Here is a 12555-nt window from a genome sequence, read left to right on the forward strand (position 1 = left end):
AGTTAGGGTTAGGTATAGTTAGGGTTAGGTGTAGTTAGGTATAGGTATAGTTAGGGTTAGGTATAGTTAGGGTTAGTATAGTTAGGTATAGGTATAGTTAGGGTTAGGGTTAGGTATAGTTAGGGTTAGGTATAGTTAGGGTTAGGTATAGTTAGGTATAGGTATAGTTAGGTATAGGTATAGTTAGGTATAGTTAGGTATAGGTATAGTTAGGGTTAGGTATAGTTAGGGTCAGCTACAGTTAGGGATAGGTGTAGTTAGGGATAGGTATAGTTAAGGTTAGGTATATGTATAGTTAGAGTTAGGTATAGTTAGGGTTAGGGTTAGGTATAGTTAGGTATATGTATAGTTAGGGTTAGGTATAGTTAGGGTTAGATATAGTTAGGTATAGGGTTAGGGTTAGGGTTAGGTATAGTTAGGTATAGGTATAGTTTGGTATAGGTATAGGTACAGTTAGGGTTAGGTATAGTTAGGGTTAGGTATAGCTAGGGTTAGGGTTAGGTATAGTTAGGGTTAGGTATAGTTAGGTATAGGTATAGTTGGGTATAGGTATAGTTAGGGTTAGGGTTAGGTATAGTTAGGGTTAGGGTTAGGTATAGTTAGGGTTAGGTATAGTTAGGGTTAGGTATAATTAGGGTTAGGTATAGGTATAGTTAGGTATAGGTATAGTTAGGGTTAGGTATAATTAGGGTTAGGTATAGGTATAGTTAGGGTTAGGGTTAGGTATAGTTAGGGTTAGGGTTAGGTATAGTTAGGGTTAGGGTTAGGTATAGGTATAGTTAGGTATAGGTATAGTTAGGGTTAGGTAAAGGTATAGTTAGGGTTAGGGTTAGGTATGGGTTAGGGTTAGGTATAGTTAGGGTAAGGTATAGGGTTAGGGTTAGGGTTAGGTATAGTTAGGATTAGGTATAGTTAGGGTTAGGTATAGTTAGGGTTGATATAGTTAGGGTTAGTATAGTTAGGGTTAGGTATAGTTTGGTATAGGTTTAGTTAGGGTTAGGTATAGTTAGGGTTAGGTGTAGTTAGGGTTAGCTATAGTTAGGGATAGGTGTAGTTAGGGATAGGTATAGTTAAGGTTAGGTATATGTATAGTTAGAGTTAGATATAGTTAGGGTTATAGTTAGGGTTAGGGTTAGGTATAGTTAGGTATATGTATAGTTAGGGTTAGGTATAGTTAGGGTTAGGTATAGTTAGGTATAGTTAGGGTTAGGGTTAGGTATAGTTAGGGTTAGGTATAGCTAGGTATAGGTATAGGTACAGTTAGGGTTAGGTATAGTTAGGGTTAGGTATAGCTAGGGTTAGGGTTAGGTATAGTTAGGGTTAGGTATAGTTAGGTATAGGTATAGTTGGGTATAGGTATAGTTAGGGTTAGGGTTAGTTATAGTTAGGGCTAGGTATAGTTAGGGTTAGGTATAGGTATAGTTAGGTATAGGTATAGTTAGGGTTAGGTATAGTTAGGATTAGGTATAGTTAGGGTTAGGTATAGTTAGGGTTGATATAGTTAGGGTTAGTATAGTTAGGGTTAGGTATAGTTTGGGTTAGGTATAGTTAGGTATAGGTATAGTTAGGGTTAGGTATAGTTAGGGTTGGGTGTAGGGTTAGGGTTAGGGTTAGGGTTAGGGTTAGGTATAGTTAGGTATAGGTATAGTTAGGGTTAGGTATAGTTAGGGTTAGGTGTAGTTAGGTATAGGTTTAGTTAGGGTTAGGTATAGTTAGGGTTAGTATAGTTAGGTATAGGTATAGTTAGGGTTAGGGTTAGGTATAGTTAGGGTTAGGTATAGTTAGGGTTAGGTATAGTTAGAGTTAGGTATAGTTAGGGTTAGGTATAGTTTGGTATAGGTATAGTTAGGTATAGGTATTGTTAGGTATAGGTATAGTTAGGGTTAGGTAAAGGTATAGTTAAGGTTAGGGTTAAGTATGGGTTAGGGTTAGGTATAGTTAGGGTTAGGTATAGTTAGGGTTAGGTATAGTTGGGTATAGGTATAGTTAGGGTTAGGTATAGTTAGGATTATGTATAGTTAGGGTTAGGTATAGTTAAGGTTGGTATAGTTAGGGTTAGTATAGTTAGGGTTAGGGTTAGGTATAGTTTGGTTTAGGTATAGTTAGGTATAGGTATAGTTAGGGTTAGGTACAGTTAGGGTTAGGTGTAGTTAGGTATAGTTAGGGTTAGGTATAGTTAGGTATAGGTATAGTTAGGGTTAAGTATAGTTAGGGTTAGGTGTAGTTAGGTATAGTTAGGGTTAGGTATAGTTAGGGTTAGTTTAGTTAGGTATTGTTATAGTTAGGGTTAGGGTTAGGTATGGGTTAGGGTTAGGTATAGTTAGGGTTAGGTATAGTTAGGGTTAGGTATAGTTGGGTATAGGTATAGTTAGGGTTAGGTATAGTTAGGATTAGGTATAGTTAGGGTTAGGTATAGTTAGGGTTAGTATAGTTAGGTATAGGTATAGTTAGGGTTAGGTATAGTTAGGGTTAGGTGTAGTTAGGGTTAGGTGTAGTTAGGTATAGTTAGGGTTAGGTATAGTTAGGTATAGGTATAGTTAGGGTTAGGTATAGTTAGGGTTAGGTGTAGTTAGGTATAGGTATAGTTAGGGTTAGGTATAGTTAGGGTTAGTATAGTTAGGTATAGGTATAGTTAGGGTTAGGGTTAGGTATAGTTAGGGTTAGGTATAGTTAGGGTTAGGTATAGTTAGGGTTAGGTATAGTTAGGTATAGGTATAGTTAGGTATAGTTAGGTATAGGTATAGTTAGGGTTAGGTATAGTTAGGGTTACAGTTAGGGATAGTGTAGTTAGGGATAGGTATATAGGTTAGGTATATGTATAGTTAGAGTTAGGTATAGTTAGGGTTAGGGTTAGGTATAGTTAGGTATATGTATAGTTAGGGTTAGGTATAGTTAGGGTTAGATATAGTTAGGTATAGTTAGGGTTAGGGTTAGGTATAGTTAGGTATAGGTATAGGGTATAGGTATAGGTACAGTTAGGGTTAGGTATAGTTAGGGTTAGGTATTAGGGTTAGGTATAGTTAGGGTTAGGTATAGTTAGGTATAGGTATAGTTGGGTATAGGTATAGTTAGGGTTAGGGTTAGGTATAGTTAGGGTTAGGGTTAGGTATAGTTAGGGTTAGGTATAGTTAGGGTTAGGTATAGGTATAGTTAGGTATAGGTATAGTTAGGGTTAGGTATAGTTAGGATTAGGTATAGTTAGGGTTAGGTATAGTTAGGGTTAGGGTTAGGTATAGTTAGGGTTAGTATAGTTAGGGTTAGGTATAGTTTGGGTTAGGTAGGGTTAGTTAGGTATAGGTATAGTTAGGGTTAGGTAGTTAGGGTTAGGGTTAGGATTAGGTATAGTTAGGGTTAGGGTTAGGGTTAGTTAGTATAGTTAGGGTTAGGTATAGGTATAGTTAGGGTTAGGTATAGTTAGGGTTAGGTGTAGTTAGGTATAGGTTTAGTTAGGGTTAGGTATAGTTAGGGTTAGTATAGTTAGGTATAGGTATAGTTAGGGTTAGGGTTAGGTATAGTTAGGGTTAGGTATAGTTAGGGTTAGGTATAGTTAGGGTTAGGTATAGTTAGGGTTAGGTATAGTGGTATAGGTATAGTTAGGTATAGGTATTGTTAGGTATAGGTATAGTTAGGGTTAGGTAAAGGTATAGTTAAGGTTAGGGTTAAGTATGGGTTAGGGTTAGGTATAGTTAGGGTTAGGTATAGTTAGGGTTAGGTATAGTTGGGTATAGGTATAGTTAGGGTTAGGTATAGTTAGGATTAGGTATAGTTAGGGTTAGGTATAGTTAAGGTTGGTATAGTTAGGGTTAGTATAGTTAGGGTTAGGGTTAGGTATAGTTTGGTTTAGGTATAGTTAGGTATAGGTATAGTTAGGGTTAGGTACAGTTAGGGTTAGGTGTAGTTAGGTATAGTTAGGGTTAGGTATAGTTAGGTATAGGTATAGTTAGGGTTAGGTGTAGTTAGGTATAGTTAGGGTTAGGTATAGTTAGGGTTAGTTTAGTTAGGTATTGTTATAGTTAGGGTTAGGGTTAGGTATGGGTTAGGGTTAGGTATAGTTAGGGTTAGGTATAGTTAGGGTTAGGTATAGTTGAGTATAGGTATAGTTAGGGTTAGGTATAGTTAGGATTAGGTATAGTTAGGGTTAGGTATAGTTAGGGTTAGTATAGTTTGGGTTAGGTATAGTTAGGTATAGGTATAGTTAGGGTTAGGTATAGTTAGGGTTAGGTGTAGTTAGGTATAGTTAGGGTTAGGTATAGTTAGGTATAGGTATAGTTAGGGTTAGGTATAGTTAGGGTTAGGTGTAGTTAGGTATAGGTATAGTTAGGGTTAGGTATAGTTAGGGTTAGTATAGTTAGGTATAGGTATAGTTAGGGTTAGGGTTAGGTATAGTTAGGGTTAGGTATAGTTAGGGTTAGGTATAGTTAGGTATAGGTATAGTTAGGTATAGGTATAGTTAGGTATAGTTAGGTATAGGGTTAGGGTGTATAAAATCGAGCACACAGTCACGTCATAGGATGCCACCTTTCCAACAGGCCCTGCTAGAGCTGCCCCGATCAACTGTAAGTGCTGTTATTGTGAGGTGGAAATGTCTAGGAGCAACAACGGCTCAGCCGTGAAGTGGTAGACCACACAAGCTCACAGAATGGGATCGCCGAGCGCTGAAGTGCGCAGAACGTAAAAATAGTCTGTCCTCGGTTGCAACACTCACTACCGAGCTCCAAACTGCCTCTGGAAGCAACGTCAGCACAATAACTGTTTGTCAGGAGCTTCAGGAAAAGGGTTTCCATGGCTGAGCAGCTTCACACGAGCCTAAGATCACCATGAACACACCAAGCGTCAGCTGGAGTGGTGTAAAGCTTGCTGCCATTAGAATCTGGAGCAGTGGAAACGTGTTCTCTGGAGTGATAAATCACGCTTCACCATCTGGCAGTCCGATGGACCAATCTGGGTTTGGAGAATGCCAGGAGAACACTACCTGCCCCAATGCATAGAGCCAACTGTAAAGTTTGGTGGAGGAGGAATAATGGTCTGGGGCTGTTTTTCCATGGATCGGGCTAGGCCCCTTAAGGGGATTCGTAATGCTACAGCATACAATGAGATTATAGATACTTCTGTGCTTCCAACTTTGTGGCAACAGTTTGGGGAAGGTCCTCTCCAGTTTCAGCATGACAAAGCCCCTGTGCTCAAAACGTGGTCTATACAGAAATGATTGTCGAGAACGGTGTGGAAGAAGTTGTCTGGACTGCACAGAGCCCTGACCTCAACCCCATCAAACACCTTTAGGATTAATTGAAACGCCGACTGCAAGCCAGGACTAATCACCCAATATCAGTGCCCGATCTCACTAATGCTCTTGTGGTCCCCACAGCAATGTTACAACATCTAGTGGAAAGCCTTCCCAGAAGAGTGGAGGCTGTTATAGCAGCAAAGGGGGGGACCAACTCCATATTAATGCCCATCATTTTGGAATGAGATGTTCGATGAGCAGGTGTCCACAAACTTTTGGTCAAGTAGTGTATCGCAGTCATTCACATCTCATTACAGGTTAACATGAAGGACATGAGCTGATTTGACTTGTGATTACAGTTCCATGCTGTTAAATGGGCTGGGGCTACCAGTGGGGTAAAGCAAAAAATACTTTAAAGTACTACTGAAGTAGTGTTTTTTGAGTATCTGTACTTCACTACTTATATTTTTGACAACTTTTACTTTTACTTCACTACATTCCGAAAGAAAATAATGGACTTTTTACTCCATACATTTTCCCTGACACCCAAAAGTAAATTTGTTATGCTTAGCAGGGCAGGAAAATGGTCCAATTCACGCACTTATCAAGAGAACATCCCTTGTCATCCCTACTGCCTGATCTGGCAGACTCACTAAACAGAGAACAACCCTGGTCATCCCTACTGCCTCTGATCTGGAGGACTCACTAAACAGAGAACATCCCTGGTCATCCCTACTGCCTGATCTGGCAGATTCGCTAAACACAAAATGCTTTATTAGTAAATGATGTGTGCCACTGGCCAACCACTGGTGTGCTTAACATATATTTTTAGAAATTACATTTACTTTCCATACATTTAAAACCAAATACCTTCAGACTTCTACTCAAGTAGTATTTTACTGGGTGACTTTTACTTGAGTCATTTTCTATTAAGGTATCTTTACTTTTACTCAAGTATGACAATTGAGTAGTTTTTGCCCCACTGGGTTGATGTTCAAAAGGTCATGAAGAACTCATGTCATGGCTGAGAATGGCAGCAATTCCACTTCTAATTCTGAAGGTGGCGCCACAGCTTAACTTTTAATACAGAACCATACAGTATTGTGGGTGTTGTAGTGCCCTGGTTACTACACTCAGTCAGAATTCATTTTGTATGAATTATTTTGCATTAGGAAACTTAGGGAAAGATATGGCCTTACTGGTGATGTCAACCTCGGCCAATTAGCATTACTGTAGTAGAACTGGACTTGTTAAGCACATTACACAACTTCTACCTTGCTTAAGAGGAATGGTTTCTATGATGGGTTTTCCATTCATTCATTCACTTCCTGAATTGACTGAATTTAAAATAAAATGTACCCCAAATATACACTTCTACCAACTTGTCTGTTCTCTTTAGACGAGTCACTGAGGAGACAGGAGGAGATCTGGCAGAGAGACGAGTCCCTGAAGAGACAGGAGGAGATCTGGCAGAGAGATGAGTCCCTGGGGAGACAGGAGGAGATCTGGCAGAGAGACGAGTCCCTGAGGAGACAGGACATCTGGCACAGAGAGGTGGAAGAGTCTCTGTCTTACTGCCGGCCTCTCTCCCGCCCCAAACACGTCGACTTCCTCAGGATCACACCTCTGGAAGATGACATCACCAGCGACTCACCTTTCTCCCCACTGCGAGTGAGTGTCAATGATGTGGTAGATATTACCCCTAGAGGATATTACCCCTTGATGCCCCATTTTTTTTAACCTTTATTTAACTAGGCAAGTCAGTTAAGAACAAATTCTTATTTACAATGCCGGCCTAGGAACTGCCTGTTCAGGGGCAGAACGACAGATTTGTACCTTGTCAGCTCGGGGGTTTGAACTTGCAACCTTCCGGTTACTAGTCCAACAGCTCTAACCACTAGGCTACCCTGCCACCCCACAGTGTTTTAAGGACACAGATGCCAAAAGCTAACATATGAAGAAGTTTATTTCCAAAACGCTATATCCACCAATTTTTCACATTTGTGTTTTTTTTAATCAGAAATGATTGATTAACTCAAAACATATTAACTCTAAGTAGTTATATACCTATAGGTACATGCCCTCACAATGGCTGGTGCACATTCTGCATCTGCGCTGTTCCATATCGCAAAGCCATATCAAATATCTTGGTTGTAAAATAGTTTCTATTGAGCTGAATATTGACAGTACTTACAGAAAGATGAGCTCCTCTTCTCTTAGACAGGGTCATATGGACGAAGCTTTCAAAGCTGTGTTTTTCCCGCAATTGCGTTTTTAAATGTTTTTCTTTCTTCTCTTGAGCACATTGGGGTAGAGGAGAGTGGCTGGCTCATCCCAGCACCAGGCCCCAGCGAAACAGACAGAGGGGCTGGGCAGACACTTTCATTACAGGAATCATGAGGATAATGCACTTAACTGTTTGACCAAATCATGGTCTTAACTGCCCCAAAAAAAGGAAGGTTTGATTGAGGTGACAATGTGCTCTGACTGTGTTTATAGGCACCCTGTGTGTCAATTTCCAACAGCCAACCCAATCCAAATTGTCCAGCCCATATGGCATTTGCCAGAATTGCCAGATGGCCAATCGGCCCCCCAATCTCATATAAAACATGTTTTTTTAAATCAGATATTGATATCACAAATGTATGACTTGTATCGTTATTTATTAAAGTTATTTGTTACATTAGACTGTGTAAAACCTATTAGTACTACTTATTTCCCAGAGAGTGTGGCGGACTCTCAGACCATGAGAAACCAAATTCTCTGGTCTGATTAAACCAAGATTTAACATTTTGGCCTGAATGCCAAGCGTCACATCTGGAGCACCATCCCTAAGGTGAAGCATGGTGGTGGCAGTATCATGCTGTGGTGATGTTTTTCAGCAGGAGAGACTGGGAGACTAGTCAGGATCAACGGAAAGATGAATAGAGCAAAATACAGAGAGATCCTTCATGAAAACCTGCTCCATAGCGCTCAGGACCTCAGACTGGGGCGAAGGTTCACATTCCAACAGGACAACGCCCCTAAGCACATAGCCAAGACAATGCAGGAGTGGCTTCGGGACAAGCCTCTGAATGTCCTTGAGTGGCCCAGCCAGAGCCCCGACTTGAACCCGATCGAACATCTCTGGAGAGACCTGAAAATAGCTGTGCAGCGACGCTCCCCATCCAACCTGACAGAGCTTGAGAGGATCTGCAGAGAAGAATGGGTGAAACTCCCCAAATACAGGTGTGCCAAGCTTGTAGCGTCATCCCCAAGAAGACTTGAGGCTGTAAATTTCTAAAACGTTCAAAAAATTTCTAAAAACCTGTTTTTGATTTGTCGTGATGCTGTATTGTGTGTAGATTGATGAGGGGAAATAACAATTGAATCCAATTTTAGAACCTTATTCTATTCATCAATCTACACACAATGCGGCATCACGACAAATCAAAAAACAGGTTTTTATAATTATTTTAGGTTAGGCTGTAACGTAACAAAATGTGAATAAAGGGGGGCCTCCCGGGTGGCGCAGTGGTTAAGGGCGCTGTACTGCAGCGCCAGCTCGCGCCCAGGCTCTGTCGTAACCGGCCGCGACCGTGGGGCGACGCACAATTGGCCTAGCGTCGCCCGGGTTAGGGAGGGCTTGGTCGGTAGGGGCGTCCTTGTCTCATCGCGCACCAGCGACTCCTGTGGCGGGCTGGGCGCAGTGTACGCTAACCAAGGTGGCCAGGTGCACGGTGTTTCCTCCGGCGCATTGGTGCGGCTGGCTTCCGGGTTGGATGTGCCGAGCCCGTACGGGAGTTGTAGCGATGAGACAAGATAGTAGCTACTACAACAATTGGATACTACGAAATTGGGGAGAAAAAGGGGTAAAATTAAAAAAAAATAAAAATATTGTGAATAAAGGGATGGGATCTGAATACTTTCCTAAGTATTGAACAACCTCATGCCATGATTAGATGTTAAACAATAAAATATAACTTTACAACATTTCTAAAAATGAATATTTAGCGTTTTGGAAAGAAACTCTTCGTATGTGGTGAGTGATAGTAACTATTAGTCATGGAAATCCTATTACATCTAAAAGGGATTTATTTCATTAGAATTATTTATGTATTATTTTAGGTGATGTGTGTGAACTAACGAGATCAAATCAAATGTATTTATATAGCCCTTCGTACATCAGCTGATATCTCAAAGTGCTGTACAGAAACCCAGCCTAAAACCCCCAAACAGCAAGCAATGCAGGTGTTGAAGCACGTTGGCTAGGAACAACTCCCTAGAAAGGCCACAACCTAGGAAGAAACCTAGAGAGGAACCAGGCTATGAGAGATAGAACTCATTAACCGCACCACCGATGAATAGTTGGTGTGTGTGTGTGGATTTCTGCTAGCCACCAGCTATCTTTTCTAGCAGCTACCCGTTGACAGGCGCCTGGTCTGACTGTTTAAGCAGGGCGGGGTGTTGTTGGCCTGCTCTATACCGGTCACACCAAGTATCCCAGTTAATCTCTCAATGGCCATGTCTGTTTCTAGAGTAACTAATGATCTTTAAATGCTACGTAATGTGTAGTAGACTACAATGTTTGTTAGGTTTGGAGTTTTGCTGATTATTAAAACAGCCTGAAAATCTGCACCAAGATTTTAGCAATAGTCAAAGATCTACTAACACACACACACCGTGTGACTCATCGACTTTGAACCATAAAACCTCTTTCCTTCCATTTTAATCCCTTATGACTAAGGTAGCTTAGTGGTTAACAGTGTTGGACCAACAACCAAAAGGTTATTGATACGAATCACAGAGATGACTAGGTGAAAAATCTGTCCTTTGAGAAAGGCACTTAACCCTAATTGCTCTGGATAAGAGCAATCTGCTAAATGACTAAAATGTCATTTAAAGCCTAATCATCAGCAGTACTGCAGTCTGGGTTAGGCAGCAGCCTTAGAGACAATACTGTAAGTCTCAACCCAAGTTATATACACATACACCATGTGGCGATAGCATGCCAAATCAAACAAGTATGAGAAGTGAAATGTATAGAGTCATGGAAACTAGATGCTTTTTCCAAGCACAACAGACAACTATTACATTTTGGACGTTCTTATCCAGAGTGACTTACGGGAGCGATTAGACTGTGTGTGTCTTGCGCAAGTGCACAACATATACATTTTTCACCTTGTCATCTCTGGTGTTCAAACCAGCTCCTTTTTGGGTCGCTGGCCCAATGCGCTAACCGCTAGGCTACCTTCCCATTCCTACCATAACCTTGTAATTGATTGTGTCTGTTTCACATAGCTCTAAAACGTTTCTGTTCATAACTCCTTTCTACCTTTATATTACCATGTAAGAAAACAACAGTAACTTTCTATGTAAATAAGATTGAACAATAAGATTGAACTGACTAAGCAGCTGATTACTGTTGTGTTGGTCAGTCAGTTCACAAGAGAGATTGGAGACCTCCACATCTACTTTTTTTAATAGGCTACCACTCCTGAGTTCTGGGAGAAGGAATTCTCTCTCTACTTCACAGTCTAATTAAGCTTTGTCGACGAATTGAGGAACAAAGTGGATGTGTGTTAGATCCAGCCATGCTTGAAGGGGTATAATGGAAGTTGAATAGAATAGCTCACCAGAGTACATATCCTACTCCAGATCCTACTGCATCAGCCCTGTTTAACCTACAATCAGTCAGCACGTCAATCTGGGTGTGGTGTTCTGTGTTGTACTGTTGTCTGGGTGGACACCAGAGTACCACTCCAAAGGGGAGCTCTTAGGGTGTAGTCTGATTCCCTTCAAACACTATGGCCACTACTGTTGTGGACAGAGTCTTCAGTGAAGAGGGAAGGAAAGGAGAGGCTGGAGCGTTGGAAGGGGAGGACTGCTAAAGTCTACTGCAGGGAAGGATTGTTTTTTAGTGAGAGAAGGAAGGAGGAGAAGCGTCAGGGTCGGTTGTGGAGGAGAGAACCAGACCAACTGTCTGTTACTGTGGCTGCTGCTGACAGACTGTCTTCAGTGAAGAGAGAAGGTAACAAAGCTGGAGAGTTGGATGAGGTCTGCTACAGTCTAGTTGGAGAAAAAGCTAGAGGGTTCTGAACAGAAGACGGGGATCTGAACAGAAGACAGGGATCTGAACAGAAGACAGGGATCTGAACAGAAGATGGGGATCTGAACAGAGAAGGAGAAGATGAGACTGGTGATAGAGTTTTTATTAAAGCTAAATGATAGAGCTCATGAATGTGTTGCAAACAATACTGGTAACTCACTGCATGACTAAGTACCACTTCTGGTTATTTTTTCCATGCTGATGTTTCTTCCTCACAAAACATTTTGGTGGCATATGGTATCCCCATCAACACCCACAGCTTTTGGAGGACTTTTCAAAGAATATAACTACTCAAACTTCCATCAGCTGTTACAGTGGCTACAAAAAAGAGGAAAATCAGTTTGAATATTTCTTTTTTTAATAGTTGGATTTAGATGCCTTAGTTATTTTCCTCTGGAGCAGACGCAGAATGTGTTTCTGGAGAGGTGTACAGATGTACTGTTTCCTGTCAACACTGAATGGCCACATTGTGTTGGACTAACACAGCATTACCTGGATTAGAGACAGATTCAAGTACATTAAAGTGAACGGTGTGTGGGGCGATCACTGGATCTGCTTTGGAACGGAATCCTATTAGATGTTATGATTTATTTTTTGATGATTTAGACCTGGATAAAGATCTCAAACATGGATGGAGTAAACATGAATGCTAACGGCAACACTGCTGCTGCTCAGGGGAAGGCCTCTTCCAACTCCACCATATTCACCCGCTCCGACCGCTCCGAGTTCCAGCGGCCTGATGTCGAGACGCCGGTCCTGAAGTTCTTCCGGACTCTCTCTGAAGAGACAGACACTTCTCCCGGGAACGTCAATAGCAGTCATGGAACATCTGTTGAAGTCAATGGAAATGAGAGGACAGCAGGGGATTCAAGTGCAGTAGGTGTGGTGCAGAAGAATGGAGAATCCACCACCCCCACCACAGTTGTACGGACCAATGAGAGAGAGGAAGTATTTGGAACAGAGGGCTGCAGGGAATTGGAGTCTGTCGATGGGATGCCACCAGGGACTAGCTGTTCTGTGGATTGTGACAGGAATGGAGGTCTGACTCAATGGATTCCAGAAGCACAGAGTGACATCATGGACTTAGAGGAGGAAGATGCAAATGGTAAATGTATTGTCCAGTCAAAAGACTGCATCGCAGATAAGAAGACCCATTTACAAGGATATGGTGGGTCAACAGACCAATCGGATGGCTGCATTCCAGAAAGGACATCTCACTTACAAGGATATGTGGGGCCAATGG

The 12555-nt window shown here is 41.4% G+C and overlaps 1 protein-coding gene across 1 annotated transcript in view; it reads left to right on the forward strand.

Moving 5' to 3' along the window:
* The window catches only part of LOC139415690 (uncharacterized), a 69280-nt gene that overhangs the window by 11179 nt on the left and 45546 nt on the right, over positions 1–12555 (forward strand). The window contains exon 3 of the mRNA XM_071163808.1: positions 6624–6895. Within this exon, the coding sequence (XP_071019909.1) occupies positions 6624–6895 (272 nt within the window). The remainder of the gene's footprint in view (positions 1–6623; positions 6896–12555) is intronic.

The sequence above is a fragment of the Oncorhynchus clarkii genome, chromosome 8 (assembly GCF_045791955.1).
Source record: "Oncorhynchus clarkii lewisi isolate Uvic-CL-2024 chromosome 8, UVic_Ocla_1.0, whole genome shotgun sequence".
NCBI classification, from domain to species: Eukaryota; Metazoa; Chordata; class Actinopteri; order Salmoniformes; family Salmonidae; genus Oncorhynchus; species Oncorhynchus clarkii.